Source organism: Chlamydotis macqueenii, chromosome 26 (assembly GCF_036417535.1).
Source record: "Chlamydotis macqueenii isolate bChlMac1 chromosome 26, bChlMac1.mat, whole genome shotgun sequence".
Taxonomy (NCBI): Eukaryota; Metazoa; Chordata; class Aves; order Otidiformes; family Otididae; genus Chlamydotis; species Chlamydotis macqueenii.
The window spans coordinates 3,901,074-3,926,528 of NC_141581.1; the positions used below are offsets into that span (position 1 = coordinate 3,901,074).

The following is a 25,455-nucleotide window of genomic DNA, read 5'->3' on the forward strand; positions in this document are numbered from 1 at the left end:
CAGATTCACTCCCCTCTTATCTCAGAGGGTCTACACTGCCCACTGTGACCAGAGCCAGGAGGCAGAGGGGGATGATTGTTCAACATCAAAAGCAGCAACAGTCAATTTGTAGGCTTCCCAGCTGGAAGCACATGCAAACGAAGAGGAAAGACTACAGCAGTTGGAAAACTACGATTATTCCAAGGTCTTTTCTCTGGACAAGGAAGTTTGCAGACAGTACATACATAGTACTGTACAGTTGTACCAAAATTATTCCGACTCCCTGTAAAAGAAGGGCTTTAAAGCACAAACCTAAGAGAAGCACACCCAACACACCAAGGAGTTACACTGGTTACAGGGCCATCCTCACACAGGTACAGACCTGTGCTGGCAAGCTTCCTGCAACAGAAGGAAGTTGCATCGACCACAACTTTTTGTCAACATTTGTCTTCTCCCTCACTGTTGGAGCTGATCGCGATTAACCACAAGAAATGTCTATTTGGAATGACCTCACCTGAGGCAGACTGAACACATGTGCTCTTTTCACCTGCACTCAGTATTGCCAACTTCAGCAGGAGCCTGCTATCAGTCGCCCGCCCTCACACTTGCAGTGATAATCTCTTTCCAGACTCCGATGTTTTCTCTTTCTGTACATGCTATAAGCTATAAATAAGCTTTAAAACCATGTTCTAAATTCAAGCGTTCCACATCAAGTAACCTAATTCAGTAGACCCAGAGGAACCAAAGTGAGCCTGGTTGTTTTAAAGGGTTTAGAAGAGGTTCTTGCCAACAACGTATCCATTGGGTATTGTGAATTGTATCGAAAAAAACCAGTACAAAACCTGTAAATTCTGTTGTATTATTTTATTTAATTTTATAATTATGCAAGCCCAGGGAAGGGAGGAGCTGAGCAAACAGCTGTGTGGGTGCTAGGCTGCTCGCTAGAGTTAACCCGCAACACTTTCTACCATTTTTATTCTGACTGCCATGGGGAGGCCCAGCTGGGCGCAGTGCTTAATTTCAGACACAGTTCTTCAGAATCTGAAGTTCGCATCCCTGCTCACAAGAGGCAATAATTTATGTTGACATTTCTGTTTAGCTAATTCTTTTGCAGCTGGTATTTTTATGATGAGATTAACAGAAGCAACAGTGTGCTAGCAGTAACACTGCTCTACAAAAAATTCTTCATTTGAACTAACAAATCTCCTCTTCCTGTTTATAGAAAACAAATACCACTTTTGAAGTTACACTGCCAAATCTTGCCTAGACCAGGGTAAGGCTATTTCTACCACGACACCAGTTGGCATGCATACTACTAACCAGGTAAAATGCTGCCTGGGAGCGTTTCTATGACAGCAGCCTCCTTTTGTCTGCAACACTCTGCTCCAAAAGGTCTATTGCTCAAGCTGCATTAATTTAATAAAACATTCATGCTTCGTGTAGTCTTGCTATCCACACTCCTTTAGATTTCTTCTCTGGATTAGAGAAAGGAAGTCTGCCACCAAGTAGAGTTCTAATATTTCATATTTTTCCAAGTTATCTTTTTGACCCCCCCCCAAACTCTAAGTCTTTTTTTTTTTTTTTTTGCTTTAAAGTTTTAACAACTAAGTTCTAAGAATTTTTAATTAGTCAAGGCTTTCACAGCTTAAAAAGCAACTAATTCATATGAAAGCTATAAACGGTCTCATTTTCACTAGGATTTTACCTGAACTTTACTATAGCTTGAAATGAAGCCATAGATTGCCCAGCTTCTACCAGTACACCTAGAAGTACTACAAAAATCCTTAGCTGCCCTATATAATCCTTTGACTTAAGAGCCAGTCACTTATTTTAAATGGATTACAATAAATCAACTGGATTCTGCCTGTGCAAGAGGCTAGAAACAAATGCAAACTAAATGACCACAGAAATGTGAGTTTCAAGGCAAACAGTTGATACTAAATGGTAACAATCAACTTCCAGAACGCAACAAGTGTGACAGGCAGAAAGGAAAATTACAGCAATGGAAAGAAGGCAGGGGCATACTGGAAGGAAGAGGACAATGACTACAAAAGCCAGCAAGCTACAGGCTAGCCAAGTCCAAGGTCTACAAAAAAACCCAGTATTTCCCTAGCTCACTGAGGAAGTCCTACACAGCAGCAACAGTCTCTGCCTCTTGATATGGAACACCTCACACCGCTCTAACAATTTTTAAGTGGATTAAGGATAGCAGCATCCCTCCTCCTCGTGAGTGAAAATAAAGACTTAGGAGGCATACAGGCCATCAGTTAACATACACTTACAGAAAGCAAAGTAGGTAACACAGCTGCAGCTGGAAAATCCCTCTCAAAGTAAACCAAGAAAAAAGTCTGTACTGTTAGAAGTCCTTGGTCTACTTTTCTTAAGTTCAGTTTAAAACCTCTGTCAGAAATCTTGTAACTCTGCCTGGACAGAGCATGCAAACATCATTCTTCTCCTGCACTTTCCCTACATTTGTAAAGAGATTTTGGACCCAGTAAAAGACCATCATAACCTTTTAAACACAAAATGACACAGGAATCATTGAGAAGCTCACACAAGCCCTTTGCTCTGAGAAAAGCAGCAAAAATTTCTTGGATCACAGAAAGAATTGAGCGGCTTTAAAGTATGCTTCGAGGGCTCTGTAGGAGTTCAGTCCCAGAGGAATGGAAAAATGTACTTTGATACTTCAGTTCACAGCTCAAATTGCTTTGTGAGGAAACTAAAAGAAATCCAGTCTGATGACATCATCATTCACATTCATGTTACATTCCACACTTTTTGCCAGAGATTAAAGAGCTAGGAATAGAACTAAATTTAAACTACTAGGGAGAAGGATGCCAGTTTTCCTTGACTTCCACAGAAGACTCACTTCCAGCAAGGCTCTCTCATGATATCCCCCCGTGCCCCTCTTTTTCCTCCTCCTGCCTCCAACACTTCAGTCACTTAAAGGCAGAGCAGTATGGAAAACATTCCAATTCGGGTCACAAACAGAAAGCACGAGTTAGCTTTTCTGTGAAAATATCTCTGAAGAACACACAATACAACTGCATCCTCCTTCAGTCCTAGCAAAGTTGGAAAGTTAGGATCAACACAAAATAACTTCAAGATCCTGAAAACTGCAGCCTCTGAGGTGGCTGCTAAGTGGAGTGAGATGCTGCTGTTCCATCCATCTGTGAGCAGCAACTACAAGCTCAGTCCGTCACTCATCCTGTTGTAAGACAATTTAGAATCCAATCAGAACCAAGCCAAGGGAAGGAGAAATAATTTTAGTTCAAATTGCTCACTGCACCCCTATATCATTTATAAAATTAAATCCAACCCAGTAGTCAGCACATTACATCGATATAAAGAGTCTGCGGTGGAGGCATTAGCCTATCCAGCAGGGTTAGAGTACATGCTTTTTTTTTTTTCAACTACACTGTTCAGCTAATGCCAGCAAACATCTGCCACATACCACTTAAGGATTTTTAAATTGTTATAGCCTCACTCTTGTCTGGACAAGATTTAGTCCAACATCTTTACAAAAGAGCCAGCATGGTAAACTCTCTGCTAAGATTTACAATAGCATACACACACGTGCATTTTCAGCATCTTTGGAACTAGTTTAATCGGTCAGAGCACTGCAAAAAATTTAGTGTGTTGAAAAATTGTTTTCGCACCATACACACTGCTACAATAGCTGGTACTATTTCTGTAGTATAGAGAGATTTTTGAGTTCCTAAAAGACACTAGAAACTTAAGTGTTACATCAAAGCAATTGCTCACACAACGCAATGTGAGATTTTGCAATAAGATGCATTATGAGCTCAAGCACACACTGGTTTTAGAGCGAAGCCGGATCCTCAACCCACTCATCTAGTCAGCCCCTCCCTGACTTTCTTTCTCAGTCTTTGCTGCTATGGAAACACCAAGTGAAACAAACCTGCCCTCTGAGCAAATAAAAGGTGTGGCCATTTTAAATAGCCCAAAATTCCTAAACTCCAAGTACTGCAGTAATGCAGTCATTCTGGCTTTGTAGGGTAGCACACACCCAAGCTTTATGATATACTGTTCCCAAGTTGAAACTTAACTAGTAGTCAACCTTGAGCTTTTAAAGTCATTACAGCAGAGCAGACAGGTTCTTGGTAAAGCTTAATACAAATACTATCAAGGAAGAAATACTGCCGGATGAGTCACTTTGGGAACATGGAACCTACAAAAGAACATTTTAGGACCGAATCTGCAAAATGGCAAAGTGAACATGCAGGTTCAGAAGGAACTCCACACTAATTCAATCTCATTTAAATTGCAGTTGTGTAATAACTACAATCTGCTTTGGCAAACACTGAACAATCACTACATTGGGATTACCAAAACACATTTGCTGAACTAAGCACAGTATTCAACAAGTTTTCTTACGAAGCCTGAAAGACAGCTATACTAGAAGCACAGAGAATTTGAAATTAAATAATGCTTACTCTTCCTGCTAGCGTGAGATAACACCACACATGGTGCCAGCATATCTACGTTTTCTAGTCTGACAATACTTGAAACAGATGTCAATGACTCAGAGACCAGAGTTGCTCCCTACGCTTGCGGGATTAAAAAGGTAAAGTTGAATATATTCATGTGTTAAATATTTTCCTATTTTTTAAATCATCACAGATTGAGGGCAAAGTAGGTCTGAAGTTAAAATGGAGTATCTTCTACAATCGTTTTATTAACCTATCATTTCCTAGAAAGTCTCACACAATTTCATTTTCATCTAAACAGCAGTCACAGCTTGTTTCCTTTCCAAGTGTAAGTAATTTGAGCTAGCTGCCACATAAAAAAATTGGTTTAGATGCGATGGAGAAACTGCTTTAAACAGCTCTAATAGCTAATAAGCATGTGGTAGCTTGGCATCTGTGCTTCAGTCAACAGCTTAGATTCCTGTTAAACTTAATACAGACTTAAACAGTTTTCACAATCCAACCAGAGAGCTACCAATTGCCCTGCAAAGGACAGTTACCTATAAATTGAAGACACAGGTGCATAAAACCTGTGGGCAACACCAACAAAGATTGGATCAAGCTATTTACCAAACCCAGCTGACACGATGCTTGCCAAAAGACATCCATGTACCTTGCTACCGACATGTGGCTCACATGTGCGACCATGCCTGCTACACAGGCCACAAGAGCCAGCTTGTTGCAGCCTCTAACTAAAGCCATAGGAGGGGACTGGAATTTCCTCACAACATTCTTGGCCTGCTGCCTGAAGCCATAATTACTGTTCCCATGGCAAAGATCCTGGCTTGATCACAAATCACTTCTATGCAGTCAGCCTGTATCACACTCTAGCAAACCCTGTTTTAAAAATTAACTTCTCAAATGCCATAGAAGCATACTTTTTTTCTGGAAGCATCATCTTTCAAAAAGAGACAAACTTAACAAAGAAACTACAAGACTGTTCAGCACCTAAACTATTCTGAGACTTTTTCAACCACTGAAATCCAACTTTAAAGAATAATGACATCTCATAGTTCATGCTCTTTCTAGTAAGTCAGTCCTCCTCAGAGAGCATTACAGCCTAAAGAGACAGTGATATCTAGACAACTTAAAGAAAGAGGAAGGAGATACAGAGACTGATCTTGACCAAATTACTCAGAGGCAACTGCAGGAATCAGATCCAGACCCTCAGAGTTCAAATACAGTGCCTCCATCTTAAAGCCATACCTCCTTCCTCTTCAGACAGCAATGAAATTATGGAAAGCAGTCTTAAATCATGTGTTTCTAATCTGCAGGCCATCCAGAAAGCTGTGCATCAAGAGTCTCATACCAGAATTGTAATGAGCTTCCTAAACAAATTCACACACTTTAAACTGAAGAGCCTGAGGACTAGGCTAAATGCGAAGCCCAGGAATGGCTACTACAACTACCATCCTGATTAAAAACAACAGCATCACGCAGTACAGTACTCAAGTAGTAAACCATGAGAACATCTGGGACTTAAGTTACAGAACCTAAATATAACGAAGACCTCAGAATGATTAATAGGAGTGTGAGTACCCTTAATAAAGGGGTAAATTAAGGACTTGAGAAAATTCTAAAAAAGGTGCCAGTGCTCTGCCTTTTAAAACAAAGTTGAGCAAACTGATACATACTTTCACAACGTCCTCAACTTCAAAGCTAGACTTGGCAACCCGGAACACTTAGAGCAGAAGGACAACCAAGAGGCCACTAAGTTATCTCTGACAATCTGCTCAGCAGTGTTTTAAGTTACAGCCACTTCTACTTATCTGAGCATTCTCCAGCTTTGGGGACATCCCAGTCAATAACAGAACATTGAGAAGGTCTACCAGTGTCTCATAACATCCTGCCTGAAGTTCAACAAGAGTTGACAGCTTTTGGGGACTGTAATCTTCTAATATCTTAAAAAACTGCAAGGAGTACTGTTCCTACCTTCTTTGTACATACACGTGAAGAATGAATAAGTTTACACCTCAGAGTAAGAACAGTTTTCTAGCTCAAACTTTCACATCTGATCTAGCCAGGAAGCTCTCTTGTGAGCACAGCTTTTAGAAGACACTAACAAAGTAGTTCTATCTCCACCTGAATCTTATTTCTATGAACATGTTTTATAAAGTCAGTAGATCAAAAAACTACAGTTTCACGGCATTATTTTAAGTTATCAAGTAATTACAGAGAACATCTGCTTCTGAAGGGGGGGTTAATTAGTTAATCCTTGAAGTTATTTCGGTGATGCCCCAGGGATCAAACAAATGCTGATGGATGAACAGAGCTCTATCACTGCAGTTATTTCAAAGACAACACCAAAATGCTTCTGTGGTATTACAGAAACCTCCTGCAGTCCCTTCAAGCTACTTATTGGCAAACCAAAGGAGGGCAGATTGAAGTGGAAACAACACAAAAGCAACATCAAAATTTCAGAAGAGCTGCAGCCAGTGAGGTTTTACACTTAGTACAGACAGAAGGATTTTTAAAGAGAAATTGATACATGATTTGATTACACAGCTTTTGAAACAGAAAAGTCTGTACCTCTCTCTGTGCAAGAGTCCTAGAGTCAGAGGATCTTAAGCAGAACAGAGGCAGAGTATGGGGAAATTGTCTGGATGAAGCTGACCTGCACACAGCCACACAGAGGATGCAAGCACAAGGGGAGCCTTCACTTTGTTCCCAGCTGTGTGCAAGCAGGATCCTAAGCTACCTGAGCAAATCCACGACACGTTACACCATAACATTAAAGAATGTACTTCAATTACGTGATCTACACTGGCATATGCAGTGTCTTAAACATAATCAGGTAACATGGCTATGTTAAAAATAATTTTAAAACTTACCTTTATCAAGATGATTCAACATTCCTTTCTGCTTCTGCCACTCTTTAAATTTTGATTCAACTTTCTCAAACCCTGCCTTGACAAGAAACCTCATTTTTGATGCACGCTTCTGTCTCACCATTCCCCACTCCACTAAACAACTGGCATAATCATGGATACAGTTCTGTCCTGTGCTAGGAGCCAAAGCACTTGGATGGGATTTCTCCCATTACTCGTTTTAGACAACTGACTGTACTGCACTAGGGACTGAAATCACCCCCACAGACGGGAGCGATGAGGCGCACAATACCACATCCTGAAGCTTTTCAAGATCCACTGAGGGCTACAATTACAGTTTCAGAAGCTTCCTGGTCAAGTTTAGTTATGTAAAACCACTTAAAGCTGCAGAAACCTAAAGCTACAAATTACACATCGTAAAAGCCAACTGAGGGGACTTTTACCTAGATTAATCAGTTCACTAGAAGATGTTGAATCAAACTGCTCTACAGCAGTCAAGGGATGACTTAGTTCACCTTTTATAATGACTGCAAGCTATTAGCCAACCTTATTGTCCAGGCTCAAGCCTTTCCTCCTCCTCTGATGGCAAACTGAACTCCTAGCAGCAGATAGCTTTCTCAAACAGAACAAGACTCTACTATGGCACTATGATTAATTCAAATTTGAAATTCTCCTATGAAGAAAAGTTAGAATAACCTTGCCTTGACAACCATTAAACAGAGCCCCTTCATGTGTTCAACATCTCTCAGAAAACCCTCGAGCACTAACAAACATGCCTAGGCTTAATTAACAGCAGTCACATCTAATTTTGTACTTTCAATACAAAATCTATTTGCTGTGTAGGAGAAAATTCTTCCTAATGCTCCTACTTCACTTTGGTAGACCTAACAGACCTCACACTACACCAGCTCAGCTCCACTTCAGATTAGTCCTGTCACACACTGCATCACTTCACCAGCCTATTCAAGTTGCCACACGCAACTCCTTCTTAGTAACGAAGACACTAACACCACACATTTTGGGCCATTAAGAAAAAGCTGTCAGATCACTACTTTGAGGGCCAACATCCACACACATGCTACCTAACAAAAAGAACTCACAGGGCTGAACTTACTGTAATCCTGATCCCAGAGCATTAGCTACAATGTTCACAAAGTAAAATGCAAAATCTTTACTACATGAAGGAGTGCCAGCCCATCCTGCGCATTCCAGTTTAACATTTCACAGGAACGAGCTTTTATCCTGTGAACACAACAGCCTATTACCACGCACAGCAGATAAGGAGGCTCCTGTCAGCACTTTGAGTTTCAGGGCTAAGTCTGCACTTTCAAAACCTGAGACTAGAAGGGTAAAGGTCATATTTACTGTACTCACAAGAGATAAAAATCAACAGCTGAACACTCAATTTTTTTTTTGTGGCAGAAGGATTTTTAAAGTATAACTGAACAGGAATTCACATAAACAAAGGAAATAAAGTTCTCAAAAGGACCGATTTCTCCATTGAGAAGCATTGGCCCAGCACACAAAAAAACAAGCATGGCTTGACATTTTCATAGGGGAAAGGGCTGTTTCTAAATGCAATAAAGTTCTTTTCTGACAGTTGATAATCAATGACCAAATGCCAAGAGCTAGATGCTGAGCTATAATAAAAGTTTTAAATGCACATGAAACTAAATTACCTCCTGGTTAAAACCAATTTACACGGTACCAGAAATAACCCTTTAAAGCCAAAGATCTACATTTGGTGAGGCTAAAACTAGGTCAGATGCTGAGCAGTGTAAAAAGAGAGAAAAAGTGAGAAGTGCCTACCTTTGTACCAACTGTTATATCTTGGACAATGCTGTAGAAAAAAGAAAGAAAAGGATTAAAAAAGTTAGATAGGTTTGCCACAAATATCCAGCATAGTTTACAGCAGTAAGAAAAAAAGCAAGTCAAAGTGCACAGTTGTCTTTGCAAGTGAGCCAAGGACAGTTTATACAAAGAAAAATTATTAGATGGTGATGGTGGAGACCCAAGATCCAGCAGTGCCAGAAAACTGCAGCTCTTCCACTTCCTATAGCGGAGCTTGCTCTTTTTGCAAGGGTACCACGAGGGAACAAGACCAAAACCCCACAGTTAACACAGCCTAGCATTCTTCACAGGAAAGTGATGCGACTACAACACCACCTCTGACTAACCAAGAGCAAAAGCATCAAGAGTCAAGTCCAGCACCAATATTCACTTCTGCAATTCTAGAGTCAGTAGTGAAGATTACTAATGCTAGAGCTCCAGTGGTACCACAGCCAGCCAGCACACACCACACCGAGCTCAGGCTGTTCTCTCGGCCAAGCCGAGAGTCTGCGCCAGGCTCCCAGCAGCCCTCCAGCCATGCTAACACCACTGGAGTCAGACCAGGGCCAGACGAAGAGAGTGCAATCAGAAAGGGACTGAAGAGTTCCGGGCAGCTCCCAGACCGGGGTATGTCTGTACACAAAACTCCTTGATCAAGTATTTTCTACTTAGGAAAACAAATAGTACTGTCCCCTAACACCGACCTGAAGGAAAAAAAAAACAACAGTTACTAAACTCTACCACATATGCTTAAATCTCCTAAAATGGGACTTCCTGATTAACTAGCATGAAACACAGCATCAGCTGTACCCCAAGCAACTCGTGCTAGCTCTTGTCAGCAGTGAACGTGATATATCACAGCCTACAAGGAATGACTTCTCCACAGCTTGGCTTACTGTACTTGGGTAATCTTCCAGAGAATTACAGAACCTACGTATGTTACGCTCTTTTGCGGGAGTGCTCAGGACAGTCTAAGGATTTCAGTTATACCTTTGCATTGAAGATTTTTTTTTTTTACATAAACTCCAAACCACTGTAAAGCAGCAACATAAAACTGAAAATAGAAATCATCATTTTAGATTGACATAGATGCAGCACTGCCTGTTTCAACTCCTATCTTTCAAAGAGCTGACCATAATTTCAGAGTAATGATCCAAAAGGGGCTGGCTAACAGACCTGCAGCAGCTTTAATGAAACATGGCAGAGAAGCAGAAGGCAGGGCAGTCACTCTTAAAAACAGCAATACCAAATCTGAGGTACTCAAGAACAATTCTACAAAAAATGATTTAATGCTAGAGAACTTGCATTTCCTAGTTCTTCCTTCCCTACCCTCCTGCAACAACTCCTAACTTCTCAGGGAATTAAATACTGCTCGATCTTATTGAAGTCATTCATGTTTCACCAGCTCCACAAATAAGCCCTAACACAAGAACAAGCCAGCTCAGCTCCTCGTACTTCCTCTTAAAAACCAACCTGCCATGTCATCATAACCCAGCACTTTACAGCTGGAGTTCCAGTCTGGTCCAATGGCTGCTGCCAGGAAGCCACGCGATAGTTCCTTTTTTCCAAGTGAACTACTTCAAGAATGCTCTGTATGAGAATGCTGGGCTTTGCAATCCCCTGGTGTCTGGTCACCAACGAAGACAGATGGGTTTTGCTGCACTTTGAGGGCCAGCAGTAATGAACTAATTAAACCCATCTGCACGTATCAGTTTGAAGAATCATAATCATGCTATTAGGATTACTAAATACGAGCACACATTTCTTCATTTAAAATACACACATTAACCCAGTGATTTTCATAACCTTAAAAAATTATTTCCAGCAAAGCATAACGAGAAGAGGGAATCTCCCAACTTTCCAAAACTCTCAAACTTACCCCAGAGCAATTTCTCTTACTTCCTGTTCCTCTTGTGGGCCTCATACAGGAAATGTTTTACATAAAGTAGCCTTAGCAGGGGATAGTATTTAAAATTATCCAACAGGAAGAGCTGTTTTATTTACCAAGAATTATCGATTCCTGGAATATTGTTGTAACTCATTTGATAACAAAATACCACACAAACAAGCACCACCAGTATTTAAGAATTTTTATTCAAGAAATGTGCAATGTACTTCCAGTTCACACACACACCCCCTCAATAAATTATATCGTATCTTAAGCTTCATTCACTTATCCTATGTCATCCTTAAGTAGGGGATTAAATCTTCTCATTTCTGAAAGAACAGGCAATAAAGCCTTTCATAAAAATTACTTTTTACATGGAATAGGATAAGGGGAAAAACTTAGCAGCACCAATAAAACCTCTAGGTCATTTTCCAAAGCAGCATGTCCCACAGGAACTCCTCACGTACTTTAACAAAGCAACTTATTCAAACGGAATCATTTGAAAAGCACAGCTACGTATCATTTTAGGTGGAGCAGCAGACAGAGGAAGCCTGTGGCCAGAGAGGCCACTCACTGCCAGCCAGGCAAAAAATGTAAAACCATCTTCAGAAGCAGCTCTTGAAGTTTCAACAGGAGATAGCTTTCACAGGGTAAACAGATCTTAAAAAGATAATGAATAATTAAGACTCACATGCTACACTAAAGTTTCTACAGTAAAATAACTATTTTAACACACAAAATAAAGCAGCTTTCCTAGGAACTACGGTGAAGACAGCTGACAAACTGATTTTTGCCATTAGAATGTATGATCTCGTATGCTGAAGATTGTTTTTAATTATCATTCAACACGATGAGCAACTTGTTAAAAGAAACAGAGCAATCTGAACTGCACAAATTAATAAGATTTTTTTTTTTAAAGATGAAAACAACACTGAGGTGCCACCTTTTCAGTCTGCAAAAAAACCCAGACATGTGACTACGCCTAATTCTCACCAGACTAGTGTTCGGAGGCAAGAAGCGAGGAGGCACTAATTTGGGCTTCCCGTACTTAAGGCTCTGGGAAAACAAACTGCTTACTCAGAGGCCTTTAGAAGTATTTTAACTACTGAGCTCTAGAAGAAACAAAAATCAGATCACTAAAAAAATACGCCATACAAGACAAGAGAAATATGGAGACCTGGTTTCTGACAAGAGTTGTCTTGAAAAAAGCAGTCGGTTTTAAAGTAAACACTTCTGAAGCGAGACACCGGAGGAGGTGGTGATTAAAGAGAAATCAATGCTGCCCAAGATAAAAAGAGCTGCGCTCTAGAAAAACTAGACGAGTCAAACAGTCCAGGAGGAAAGTTTTGTCCCGAAGGAGTTCAGAAGCGGACAATAGAGAGAGGAGGGAGCAGAACAGCTCTGCTCTACCTATGGATCTCAGGTAACGCTGCGATGGAAACCTTACTTCTAGCGAGGCTCCCGGCGCGCCCGAAAGCGTTACAGCTCCTCGGGAAGCGATGCAAAACTTGTGCTGACCGAAAAACTGCTCACAAAAGAAAATCCAGCGAGAGCACCCCCCCCAAACCCCCCCCCCCCCCCCCCCCGCTTGCGAAAGCGCCAGACAATAGGAGCAAGGCCCCGGCGTGAATCACCCGCCCGCGCCCCCCCCGCCAGGTGCGCCCGCGCCCGGCTCTCCCTGCCCCCCGCCCCGCCACGGAGGCAGCCGGGCCCGGCCCCCCCGCAACCGCACGCCCACGCGGCTCTCGCAGCCGGCCGGGCCCCTCGTCAAGGGTCGCTTCCCCCCCCACCCCCGCCCCTTCTCCGCGCCGACCTCCCCCGGGCGCGGAGCGGCTCCCTCGAGGCGGGAGGGGCCAAGTTTTGGAAACTTGGGGGAGGACGGCGCGCACGAGGCGCCGCGGCGGGGCGGCGGGCGCGGAGCAGGGGCCGCCCCCGTTCCCCCCCACGCCCCCCGGGCGAGGGGCTCCGGGAGGGCGACCCGCGTGGGAGACACCCCCCCTCCCGCACCGCTGGCGAGCGCACCCTCCCTGCCTCGCCTCAGCCGGGCGGCCCGGCCGCACCCTCGACGCCCCCCCCGCCTCAGGTAACGCCCCAGCCCCCAGCGTGGGTCCCGAACCTCCGCCGCTGTCTCCCCCTCCTCTGCACCCCGGGAAGGGTCCGGCAGCGCTGCTCCCCGGCCCTCGGCACGGTGCCGGCCGTGCCGAGGCCCGGGCCGGCGGGGACTCACCCGTCCATTGCACACGGAGGAGACCCGTCGGGAACGGAGTGGAGGCGCCGGAATAGCAGGAACGAACCCAACCGCTCCGTGTTATAGACTCACAAAATGGCGGCGGCGCCCGGCCCGCCTCACCCGCGCCAACGCCCCATTGGCTATCGGAGATGTCATCTTGATAGCAGGGGCGGGGACCACCCGCCTCCGGGGGTTGGCGCCCTGGCGCCCCTCGCGAAGCCCATTGGCTGCAGGCGGGATGAGGGGCGGTGCAAAGCGCCGGTGCGCGGCGCGATTCGGTAGGCGAAGGGAGACGGCTGGGAGGAGCCATCTTGAGAGCGGGAAGGATGTCGACATGCCACACGGATCCTCCATCTTGATTGGGGGCAGGGCATGGGATAACCGCATTGGGCGCCATCTTGAGTACGGGCAAGGGCCCCAGCGTGCACGTTTCGGTGTCACCCGCTGCGCGGGCCGGGGCCTGCGAGAGCGGCCCAGCCGCCGCCGCCATGTTGGCTACGGGCAGGGAAGCCGCGCCCTCCTGCCCGTTGCCATCTCGAGTAAGGGAGAGCGCGCGCCTCGCCGAAATTAGGCTAATTATTTAACACCGCCAGTCTGGGGACTTTTAATGGCGCTAGACAGTTTTATTTAAGATACAGGATAAAGTCTCTTTAATTGCAGTTAATATCTAAAGGATAAAGATTGCTCAGTGGGTGTGAGAGAGAGAGAGAGAGAGAGAGAGAGAACTTGTGAGGTAAGACATAGCACCTACCTGCTCTGCTCAGGCATCAGGATAATTTTTTTTTCCTAAGTTACACTCCTGACACTCTTCTTTTTCCAGCCATGTGGACCTCAGTGGTTAATTAGATAACCTTGTGTTACTTGTGATGTGTGTCATTGCCTGTAGGTCTTACTTCTGCAGAGGTCCCGGTAAAATCCATGGATTTTCTATCTTTGGGGATTTTCAAACCTCTAGAAGATTTCCTTTTCAGGTGCTGGACTATCTTTAGTAAATTTAAGCCTACTATACGGACTTACCTGTGTTAGATACTTCCTGTGGCACCCTTCAAAGTGATTGTTGAGCTTGTTCATGTGCCACAAGATGAAGGCCCCTAAAAAAAAATCCGGGAGAAGCGAGGGTCTGTCTGGTTCCTGCTGTAGACAGTGCTGCTGCATTTACTGTGTTCCTGTGCGGGAACAGGCACATGAGGACCAGGATCCTGGTGGAGACAGAGCAGATGTTAGGATCATCCCCCCATGCATCAGGACATGGCTCGTTCCTCTCCACTATCATTCGGTAAAGCAGTTTACCTCCATAGATGTGTGTCTCTGTTTAAATATAGACAGTATTTGCTCACTGGGAATTCTACTAGCAATTACTCATTTTCTTTGCCTCGCTTGTCATAATTCTATCCATTGACTGCAGCACAAGAATTAATTGTCCCAGACCTCGCTACAAGTCCCTTGTGTAGCGCTGAATCAAATATCAAATGTCCAGTCCACATTGATCTTGGCTTCATTAGCTGCGACTCTGTTTTGAGAGTTTCTAGGCAACATAATACTGGTCTTACTGTAGAAAGGATCCTTCGTACCTCACCAGCACACCCACTTGTGGCATTTTTGTGAAAACATTTGTACAATTCTGCCAATCCGCCTCTATTGTCAGTGGTAGACAGTAAAGCACTAATATAGATCAGTGCTGCTGACGGAAACACCTAAGCTGTAACACAGCAGTGTCAGGGGGACGTATGTAAGGGTTCAGAAAAAAGATTTTTTTAAAAAGGGTGCAAATGAAATTTGGAGTCTTATCCTTGGGCAGTGTTTCTGCTTTTAATGTTGGGTAGCTTTGACAGGTACAGACATGCATTTTATATTCTCCTTTCTGAAGTGTACAGTAGACACTGAATATGGAAAAAAAAAAGTTAAAAGAGAAACCATGTATTATTTTCTCCCAAACACGTACTACTGTGTTGGTTCCTATAGCCAGATGCCTATTTTCTCAGATATTTTGGTGGCTAGGACCAGACATCAACTTAACTGCCTTGTTCTTGTCACCATTTGTGAAATGCAAGAGCTTCCATTGAGCTTGGATCTTACCAAGAGCTGGTAACTCTAATTTCTATATCTTTGGTTTATTGGGCTCCCCAGCCTTTGTTCCAGCAGTGAAATTTAAAATGAAGAAGTATGTTCCTTCCTATCGCTACGGGCGACTAAAGGCCTCGTCTGAAACCAAAGTTCTTTTACTAGGTACTGCATATGAAAGGCTCAGCTTCTGCCACAGATAAGAGATTTACAACTTCGATGAGGCAAAGAATGGGAAAATGATGGGATTGTGCAATCCGCTTTAGAGCTGCTGAGCTGGGAGCCAGAGAGATAAAGTGATTTGATCAAAGCCGAGCAAAAATTTAACTCCCGTCTCACAAGCTGCACTGCACTTTCTTGAACGATGCCTATTTTAAGCTGCATTTCCCATGGAGGTGTTTCGTTTTATCTTCCCTTCAGAATAATCTGTTTAATGTACTAAGAAATCCCTTCGTAGTAGAGGAAGGTATGGAGACAGAATTACTCCTTTTTTTTTAGTACAGGATATTTCAGTCTGCTTGTAAAGACGCGTATCCTAAAGAAGGGAACCCTAAACATGGTGCAAAGACTTTGAAAAAAAATCATTAATGCTAGATACTGATGGCTAGCAAGAACAATATCTGGTTTTCTAGTGGCTGTTGACATTAGTTTACTGCACGTGCAGATATCCCAGCTGCTTTTCAGGTATCTTTGGAAAAGCAAACACAGGCGAATGCCACCAAAGAATTATTACTTCTCAAAGATTTCTCCTATGCAGTTGTGGTCTAGCTTAAAATACTCTTTTCAGGTTTGTGCAAGCTCACTCAGGTTTTCCCTGGTTCTAGCAGAAATGCTGATTATGCAATATTTTATCAGACATTTTCCTGTAATATTAACATCTTTTTTTAGACAGCTTTTTTTCAGATACTGTGGTAGCAAACTGATTGACGGTAGCACTGGGTAACACGCAGGCGTTCTCTGGGCCAAACAGGAAAATGCATTTAAGAACAAAATAATACTTTATTTAAAAAAAAAAAAACAAAACAAAACAAACTGCTGGGAGAAAGACCTGCCTCGCTGTATCTTTTTGTTTGTTTTGAAATGAAACCCACATGAAAATGGCGATATGAAAAATAAAGAGAAGGGAGAAGGGAAAAAAATATGAATCAGGTTCTTTTGTACAATCCAGCAAAATGGTCCCACCCTCCCCCCGGCTCCCCTTACTCACTTGCTAGAAAGGCCTTGGTGGGACACACCCAGGTTTTTCTCTTTTTTAGCCCTTCCTGCCTATGTTATCTCTTTGAATGTAATTTACCATGCAGGGAAGAAAAACCCTCTTAAACAAAAAAGACCCTTTTCCTGCCTTTTTTCCTTTGTATTTTTAAAATAGCTCTGAAGCCTGCCCTACGTTCACAGGGCGCTTCTCTACATAAGTTCCTTTGCAAACTAGCAAAGTTTTTTTTTTTCCCCTTCTCCTTCCTCTTCCACCCAACGTTTCTATCAGTGACTTGAAAATAAGAACCCTGTCTCTGCTCAGGAACCCAAACTGCTGTGCGTAATGGTATATCCTAGATACTGGTTTTCATGAGAATTGTTTTCCTGCAAGTTCCCCTCCTCCCTCCTTATTCACAGCACCCTGCAAGGTCCTAAACCAGGAAACTCTTTCATATACAACTTTGCTACTAATGTAGTACAATGAAACTTGGGGGATGTTTCAAACACTTTTGCTTCTTTTTGTTGCTTTTATTTATTTTAACCCCCTTTTCAATTAACACGGTTGTTTCGTTTTAAAGAGTATCTGCAGCTTTAGCAACATCTTAGAGTGCCAGAACATTCTTTTGTGCATCGTTCATGATGCCACATCACAGTTCTGGAAATGGTTAGTCCAGAGCTAGCAGAGAAGGAGCAAACTCACTGCTGCATTTATCAGTCCAACAAAAAGTTGGAACGACTGAGAGGACAGGTATCTTCTCACTCTGCTCATACCTAAGGGAAGGGGAAAGGAGAGGGACCAGAAGCGTCACGGGTGGAAGTCGTAAGCTACGCAGCTGAGGTTATTGGAGGAAAAGGCGTGATACACGGAGAGCCAGCGATGTTAGTTCCAGGGCTTGGGAAAAGTTAATTTCTTAACTGCAGATGTGTGGTTTTACAAGCAGAATACATCAGTAGCAAGGGCAGTATTTTTTTCCACTGGTCTGTAAGAGTTTGGCAGCATAAAGTATTATCAAAAAGTGTACCAGTTGGTACTTGATAAATAAATTGTTTTGGAATTGACCTTAGTGTACCTTCAGTATTAAATAGAAGTAAACGCTTCAAACCACCTTCAAGTTCCCCAGGCTGGATTTTTATGACAGCTGTGCCACCACAACAATCTGAGGCCTCCCTTCCAGGGACGAAGCTGAAAAGCACTTTGAACTTTTATTAGTGTGGCCATTGCACATTCTGATTTCACCTTTTAACAGGACTGCCAAACTGTATCTACAGATATTATTTTGTGTTGCAAGTAGTTATATCAACTTAAATTTGTAAGTATAATCACAACAGGTCATATTTTATGTTTCTTTCCTTCTTTATAATCTGTGACAAAATGAGAGACCTATCTGTATGCGTTCCTCTGCTGTTATCAGTCCATGTTATTTCAGAACTTCCCTGTCTTCTCTGCTCCTCGCGATGCTTTTGGGTGACTCATTTCCTGTGGAGGATGAACCAGCCATTTCCTGGCTATTCAACACAGAATTTTTTTTTTCTTCCAGTCTGTGCTGGAGTGGTGAGGATTAATCTGTGGCTTGACTATATCCTCTGCAACTTACACCAGAACTACAACTCTTCCCTGCAGCCTTCTAAGATAATAAACTGTCGGCATGTGTTGCTTGGGGATCGTGGCTTGCCCCTGCTTACCTGGGCCATAGGCTCTGTGATTTTGGGGTGCGGAATTAAAATAATTACAGCAGTACAGATTTAACAGGGCCATCCTTCCAGTCATTGCAACCCAGTCCTTCTCTTAATTCAACCCATTTCAGCTCGTAGTAAATGGAATGTTTAAAAAGCACCACAGGGCAGAGATACTGATCTTGCAACACATTCCTAAGCCCAGAAATTCTGAATTATCTAATAGGTGCTACCAAGACGGCATATTGGCATTTGAGAAATCCAGGTAAAACCCATTAATTTTTTTTGTGTGTGTGTCAGACACAGGTTACTAGAAGATTAGGTCAGTTTCTGTATTGATTCTGTGCGTGTAATTCCAGCTCTTTCCCCCAGCCTGTGTTTCCAATTTCCTGAGCCACTCTTTATTCATACTTCACATTATGATTCTAACTTGTGGACAACTTGCTTCAAGAACGCCACCGAGTTAAAAGATTGTCTGGGCATTATAATGCCAGCCTGAGGTATCTCAATTCTTTCGATCAGCTCTTTACTGCTATTTTTTTAAATTATTATTTTATTTCCCGTAATTTCGTTTGAATATTTAGATTCATTGGCCTGTCCAACATCTGTAATGTTGGGATGTTTGGGAAGAAAACTCACACAATAGGGATACTGCCTCTTGGAGCCTGAATGTAGCACATGTTGGAGGGATGATCACTGAATAATTCATAACCTTAATGATTTATTCATGCCCCAAAGCTGGATACCTCCTCTGTGACTTTCCATTATCTCAAAGAGAATGCAGGTTCCTATTCAACTGTACTCCTCTGAAGGCTGCCACATGAAGCAGGGTGTCTGAGGGACATCGAGCAGGTCTGCATTAGAAACTGCTCCCGTATGATGCTTCTGAAACATTTCTGCTCAACAACAAATGCCAAACTCTTGCCATTCCAATGCCATATATATCACCCTTGACACAGAAACTGAAATGTAGGTGTGTTTGTTTTCAAATTCTTCAGAAAGAAAGGTGGGCAAGCAAGCATGTGAAGCTGTTTTCCACCGGTACGCATGTAAAGTGAGATGCTGCAGTCACGATGAAGAATGTTCTGAGCATGGAAAACTGGCAAACAGGCCATGACTCTGTGATTTGATACCACAGAGCTGATCTTATTCTCCACGAGAAATTTCAGTTTTATTTTCCATTTTAAAGCCTCAGATTCTGAGACAATTGGTATAAACATAGCAAGATTGTTTCCTACCCTCTCAGGAAACGTTGCAGGAAAGCCTGGACAAATAGCAGCCGTTCAAACTAATCTCTTTCCTGCCTAACAAAAAATACGCCTTTCGTAAAAGTTTGTAAGACCACGACCTGAGTCTCCTGATCTAGGTGGAGATTTTGCAAGACATTCAAATTCCATCTGTCTAGAAAGTATGAAAGATGATTCTGTGTTTCAGCAAAGTCTCCAAACCCACAGGCAACACTACCCCTAGCTGGCTGGTATGAAATTTCCTAATTGTTTATCCTGTAATCCTGACTTCTTTTGTCCTTGGAATAGGCTCTACATCAGCATAATTAAAAATGTCAAACATGCTTGAGAAACTCTCCAAGTTGCTAAAAATGAATGTGAATTTCCTCCCCACAACCTCGCTTCATCTTTCCCTTACTCTGGCCTCAGCTTTACAAAGTGGTCTGTTTCCAGCCCTTCAGCATAGTTTGCATTCCACTGCCAAGAATGAACATTTATTTATACAAACAACCGTCCTTACAAGCACATCTCCCCGTGCTGTCTTAGGGCAGGGAAATAAACGTCATTTCTGTTCTCTTCTGTAGCTGCAGTTCTACATTTCTTTTTTCTTTATTCAGGGGCATTTTTTGCAATGAAAGATTAGTGCGGTTCAGTCGCTTTCCCGTGCTACAAATCTGCTCAGAAATGGTCTGGACTGCTCTTTCATTTCCTTACAATGTTTTTGTTTTATTACCCTTAATGATGGTGCCAGTTCTCTGATAAACCACTCAGGGGGTCTCGATGGCTCAGCAAGCAGGTTTCAAAGAGGTCTTGCAGAAACGGCAAGCCCTACTGCCTGTTTCTCTCAAAAGCACCCCAGTAACCTGGTTTTCTCCAGTCATTCTTGGGCTGCTGTGTTATACTAATTCTTCCAGCAGCGCAGCTGACGTTGTAAAAGAGAGGAATGGTAAACGAAACGGCAGCTACCAGGTGAGCAGCACGGGTGGGGATGGGGAGCCTGAAGCTCATGCATTATTTCCGAAGCTTCTCCATCGCTCACCTGTCAGGCAGAGGTATTGTTCACTGAAATGCTAGCTCATCACCTCTGTCCTCTGTCGTCAGGTTGTCTCCCATTGCATCTGCCATCTCAATGGATATCACACAGATGCTAGATGACTCCAGACAGGGGAATTTCATAGTCTGAGCACAGTTCATTTAAATGAAAAAAGGGGCCCTGAAAGAGATAGAGATACACATGCAGAGCATCTAGAAATTCTCCCTTCGCTGTGTATGTCTGCAACCCGCACTCTCTTACTGTAAGCACATTGGATTTTGCTGCGTGTAAGCCAGCTTCCATTCTCTCTACAACTGTTTGTAGCTAAGAGTAATAGTTAGATTGATAATGTTTACAATTACCTCCACCAGCGAATAAGAGAAATTGGTTTTGTTGGGAACTCTTGCTTGCATTTCTAAAGCAACCTTCTAGGAAAGGCAGCATTTAAGTAGTTCCTGAAGGATCCAGGGGAATACTTTAAAAAATATATCAGCAAGATGATATTTTAGAATATAGTCCCAAGGCTGTCTTTTTTAGGAAGAACACACAGACAGCTTCTTTAACTGTGTTGCCAAACCAAAGTCAATGAACTGCTGCAAATGAATGAATTAGGAATTTTTAGTGACTACTTTCCAGGAATCATTGCTGAATATTTTATGGATCTTACTGCTTTCTTAGAAGCTTACTGTTGCAAAGGTTGCAAAGGTATATTTACTTTTGCCTCAGCATAAAGTGTTGATCTTTTTCTTCTTTACCATGATGCACAATGAAGGGCTGATGTCCTTTAAGAATATCCCCATAACATGCTTGGTAGGTACTCGGGTCTAAATAGGTATTGCTCTCTTCGGGAAGAGGAGCATAATTAGAATTAGGCCTTGTGCTGATCAGCTCGTGCAGTATCATCAAAACTAATACCTAGCAGGAGAGAAAAACCTCACATTGCACATGCAGCTGGCAACAACTGCTACCTCCTCTTCACTAGGCTTCCATTCTGCGCAGGATTTATTCTAATCTTGCCGGTTATAGAATGCATGCCTGGAGCACGCCCAAATGTATCCTGACTGGATTCTTCACATGGCTTTTAAAAATATTTTTCATTAAAGTATATCAGCGAATGTACTGGTAGAAATTTCAGCAACATCTGAAGAGGCGTCCTATAATCGAAAGGTGTATATGCCCTCACAGAGACATACATAAGTACGTATATAGCGCAATACTGGCCGCGACGTAGCGCGAGGCCAGGAACGCAGAGACATACCGGCTCTATTTTGGAACTGGCAAAACTGCTCCCTCTTCCCCTTTCTGAATACTTTTTGGTGTCATGCATGCAGTTTATAGGCACTTCAGCAGCGCAGCTGCATCGAAGCCCTTGTTTCCACATTGATTCAAGAACAAATATGTCCAAACACATCTGAGAACGTCAGCGGACTGACACATCGAACCGCTGTGTGCCTGCCATGAGGCCCGCATTGTCATACAGGCTAATAAAGACATCATTTTCCCAGGGCTTCAGCTCTGTTAAACACAAAGCTCCAAATGATTTGCTACTTGGATCAAGGATGTGTTTGTTCCAGTGCCACTTAAGTTTAAAAGGCAATACTGGGAATGAATGAAATCTCCCCAGCGGCAGCTGCTGAGGTTCAATTGGTTTGTCAGTGCCATAATTACGCAGCGGACGTCTTCTGTTTGCTGGCCCATATGTTCCTGAGGATGTTATGCAATGGAAACGGTGCAGGGAAGCCTTGCTCCTGAAGCGAAGGGGCTTTTGTTTTTGTGGTGTGAAGGCTTGCTTATGTTTCAGATGGTGAAAATGTGAAGAAATCTCACGTTCTGATTTCAGACCTGAAACTGGAGTTGCTCTTGTTTGATCAAACTAGATGAAAATGTGTGAAAAGAAACAGTGGCCTACATCCAGTATCCTAGAACTTGCGTTTTAATATGGAGACTGGCCACTTTTAAATATTATTTATGTGGTTCCTCTGAAGGTGAGCACTCCTCTCGGCTAATGTCAGGAGCTGTCGCCGTGATCAGTGGCAGGGTTTGGCGTGACCCTTGGTGCTAAGAATAAACGTGGCTTCCTGTCCAGCCAGCCACTGCTACGCAGCCTGTCCGCCTCTCCCCCACTTCCCATCTTCATAGGTTAGGGTCTGGATGCTGATGAGAAATGTCTGCTCACGTTAAATAGCTATCTCCTGGTCTCCTAGAATGTACAGCAATTTTTTTGTGTGTGTGTAAGAGACATGAGTGTGTAGCAAGAACTCCAGAGTATTAAATTAAGCATTAAAAGAACATTAAGGCATGAACCTGCAAAATGTGAAGTCAGGGAGAACTGAGAGCACTCGAGATCTCCGTTGCCAGAGGAACAAAAGAAACACAATATCCTTTAGAATGTTTAATATTTAATTTGGTAAGATGCTTAGATACTAGGGCAGCGAATGCAGAGGGCGAGGACAGAGAGCACCGTGCAGGGGGTGCTTTTTGTCAGCCACGGGCCCTTAATGGGTGTGCCAAAACAGGGGCACAAAAGGCTCCTTGTTTTGTGCACAGCTACCTGGTCTGCACACACACTGTGCATTTTCTAAACACCACTTAATTCATACATGTTCTTGTTAAAAACACAGCATCGACATCGTACAAAAGAGACTCCTAATGATTGGGCTGGTTAGAAAGGAAAGAACCAGTGGCACATCTTAAACGCTGGAGATCTGTCGCTGCCTGACTCCCTGCTATTTCTGTACTGCAAGCACCTAAAGCCAACAGGATGATTTTCTTGAACTGAAACAGTCTTCCTACAGAGAGAAGTTTAATTCAGAGGGGCATCTTCAGCTAAGTTTTCTTGCTTTAACGTCAAGGCTTTAAAAAAAAATGTAACTGATACTTCTTTTATTGAGCAAATACTTCATTTCATACTGCGAGTTGACCAGTTACTTCTGCAACAACTAGAAGTCAGCTAGCAAGATTCTTCCGTCTTCAGTTTTGTTGTGAGGACTTAAGTACACATGTGGTCACCACAGGAACAAAAGGATTTTATGTCAACAGAGCAGCACCGCTGTAGCTGCGACCCGGTCTCTAACAGCCAGGCCTGCGTTCCAAAGAGCTCAGCCACGCACAGATAGCTGTTTTGAGGGACCTGTTCAGGCTTCAGGGAGAGCTTGGGTGATTTTCTAAGCAGCATTCAGTGATGCCTCAGTCATCTGAGAGCGCCTGCTGGAAGATCCAGTAAGAGACAGCTGGGTTGTGCTGCAGGCTTGGAGAAGGCTTCCAAAGCATATTTTCAGAAGTGCCTTTTGTGCACTCGGGGCAATTTCAGCAGAGAATTGCAGATCTGAACCCACCGATGGCTCAAGTTTTGCTTGAATCTGTAGAGTGGGCTTAATTGTTTCCTCTCGCTCACGCTTTGGAAAGTGTGTTGTCACTGCTGCAGGACAAGGGTTGGCAGCCTCTTACGGGTACTATGCCAGAGTGTATTTTTCTTTTCCAGATTAGCAGCTAGGTGTGCCAATGCTGGGTTTTGCTGCCTCTCCAAGAGGCAAGATGCCATCCGTCTGTGGTATTTTTCATCTGTGAGGCTCTAAGCTCCTGCTGGAATGCAGCACTCAAGGAGACAGAAACTGGGAGCCACTGCTTCCATCCCACACAAGGGATCTTCAGGTTGCTTTAAGATCGTTTTTCTAAATAACTAATACCTTCTCTCTCTCCCTTATTTCCTAGGCCACCCTGTCCTCCGGGTACCAGTGAGATTCTTGTCCTACAGACTGCTGCGCTCCATGGGAGGCTTCCCAAAGCGTCTTGCCTGACCTTGGAGGAGGTAAGGGAGAGCAGCACTTCAAAACAAGGACAATAGTAGAAAATTAAAGAGGAGCAAAGGGGCCAAAGGTGGGAAGCCTGCAAGGCTCCCAAATATCCTGTCAGCATGGCCAGATATCATGAACAAATTAATTTGCCTGTGGCCAAAAAGCTTGGGTGCTGCTTGGTATGATGTGTTTTGTGAGGGACAAGCACCTTACCTTTACAGGGGCACCGCAGCCTGGGTTTCCCTGTGCTTTCCCTGTGCCAGCTGTGCACATCTGCATCTGCCTGAGAGACCCCAGCAGAGATTGTAAAAAGTAATCCCACAGAGAGGGGAACTTTCCCTCCTCTGAAAATTCCTTGTTTACCAACAAAGTTATTTCTTCTACCTCCAGAAGCCATTTACCATCACATCCTCAGCAAACCTTCATAAACACTTGAGATGTAAAACTGAGAGCTAGCTCTTTGCCTGTTGCTAGCGAAACTGACTTCTCCATACACCCCCAGACTGAGTCACCGCGGGTTTAAAGTGCTTCTAAAAAGGTGGAATCCTCAAGCCTGGGAATGAGTTGAGGTGTCGGTCGTTAAAATTGTTCCGTACTGTGAAAAAGTAGGTTACTACGTCTCATTGTGAACAATTACATCTAATTACAAGTCACACATTCACCACAAATACTATTTAATAACAAATTTTCTACCACACTTCATCCAGAGTGTGTTATGAAGTAACACGTTACCTCTGGTTTGTGGACAGGTAACGTGTGATGCAGAGCAGAAGGAAAGACTATTTTGGTTCAGAGCAAAGCAAGAGGAATGGATGTTAGCCCCCAACTCACAGTTCAGGGTTTGAAACTTTGGATGATGCTTCCTCTAGCTTGCAGCACTGGTTATTTCATTTTAGTTTAGCAGCTGGTAGAAAAAATGCCTTGTGCCACACGGTGATTTTAGTTACACTTTAAAGGGCTGCTCAGAAATAGAAAATACTGCAGTAGACACTTTGACAATAAAATAAAACAAATAAGACTCGCAGCTTCCCCTAACAAACTTGCAAATGGGATGTTAATTTTTGCTGTTTGATATTAAAAAAAACCCCGTCAACAGAAGAGAAATCAAAAGAAACAAAGACACAGTAACACCCTTATCGCTGCTCCAAGGACTGGAAATGGAGAAGTTTCTGTTCTTGGCTAAGGCAACGTTATCGGTCAGCATTTTTACGCTGTATTTTTAGCAGTA

The 25,455-nt window shown here is 43.2% G+C and overlaps 1 protein-coding gene and 1 long non-coding RNA gene across 6 annotated transcripts in view; one reads left to right on the forward strand and one right to left on the reverse strand.

Moving 5' to 3' along the window:
* PTBP1 (polypyrimidine tract binding protein 1) overlaps positions 1–13,386 on the reverse strand; it is a 30,945-nt gene extending 17,559 nt beyond the window's left edge. For 2 of the 5 annotated variants that reach the window (XM_086767441.1, XM_086767440.1), the window contains exons 1-2: positions 13,243–13,375; positions 9,107–9,137 (exon numbers count right to left, since the gene is read on the reverse strand). In XM_086767441.1, coding sequence (XP_086623567.1) covers positions 9,107–9,137; positions 13,243–13,250 — 39 coding nt within the window. In that variant the 5' untranslated portion in view covers positions 13,251–13,375. Of the gene's footprint in view, positions 1–9,106; positions 9,138–13,131; positions 13,152–13,242 lie in introns of those variants that run through there. The other 3 variants (XM_086767443.1, XM_086767442.1, XM_086767444.1) reach the window with 3 other exon arrangements.
* A 598-nt stretch (positions 13,387–13,984) lies between these two features.
* Positions 13,985–19,891, forward strand: LOC147597555 (uncharacterized). Its single transcript, XR_015261171.1, has 3 exons — positions 13,985–14,521; positions 15,228–15,330; positions 18,039–19,891. It is a non-coding gene; the product is annotated as an uncharacterized LOC147597555 (long non-coding RNA).
* Positions 19,892–25,455: the final 5,564 nt, after the last annotated feature.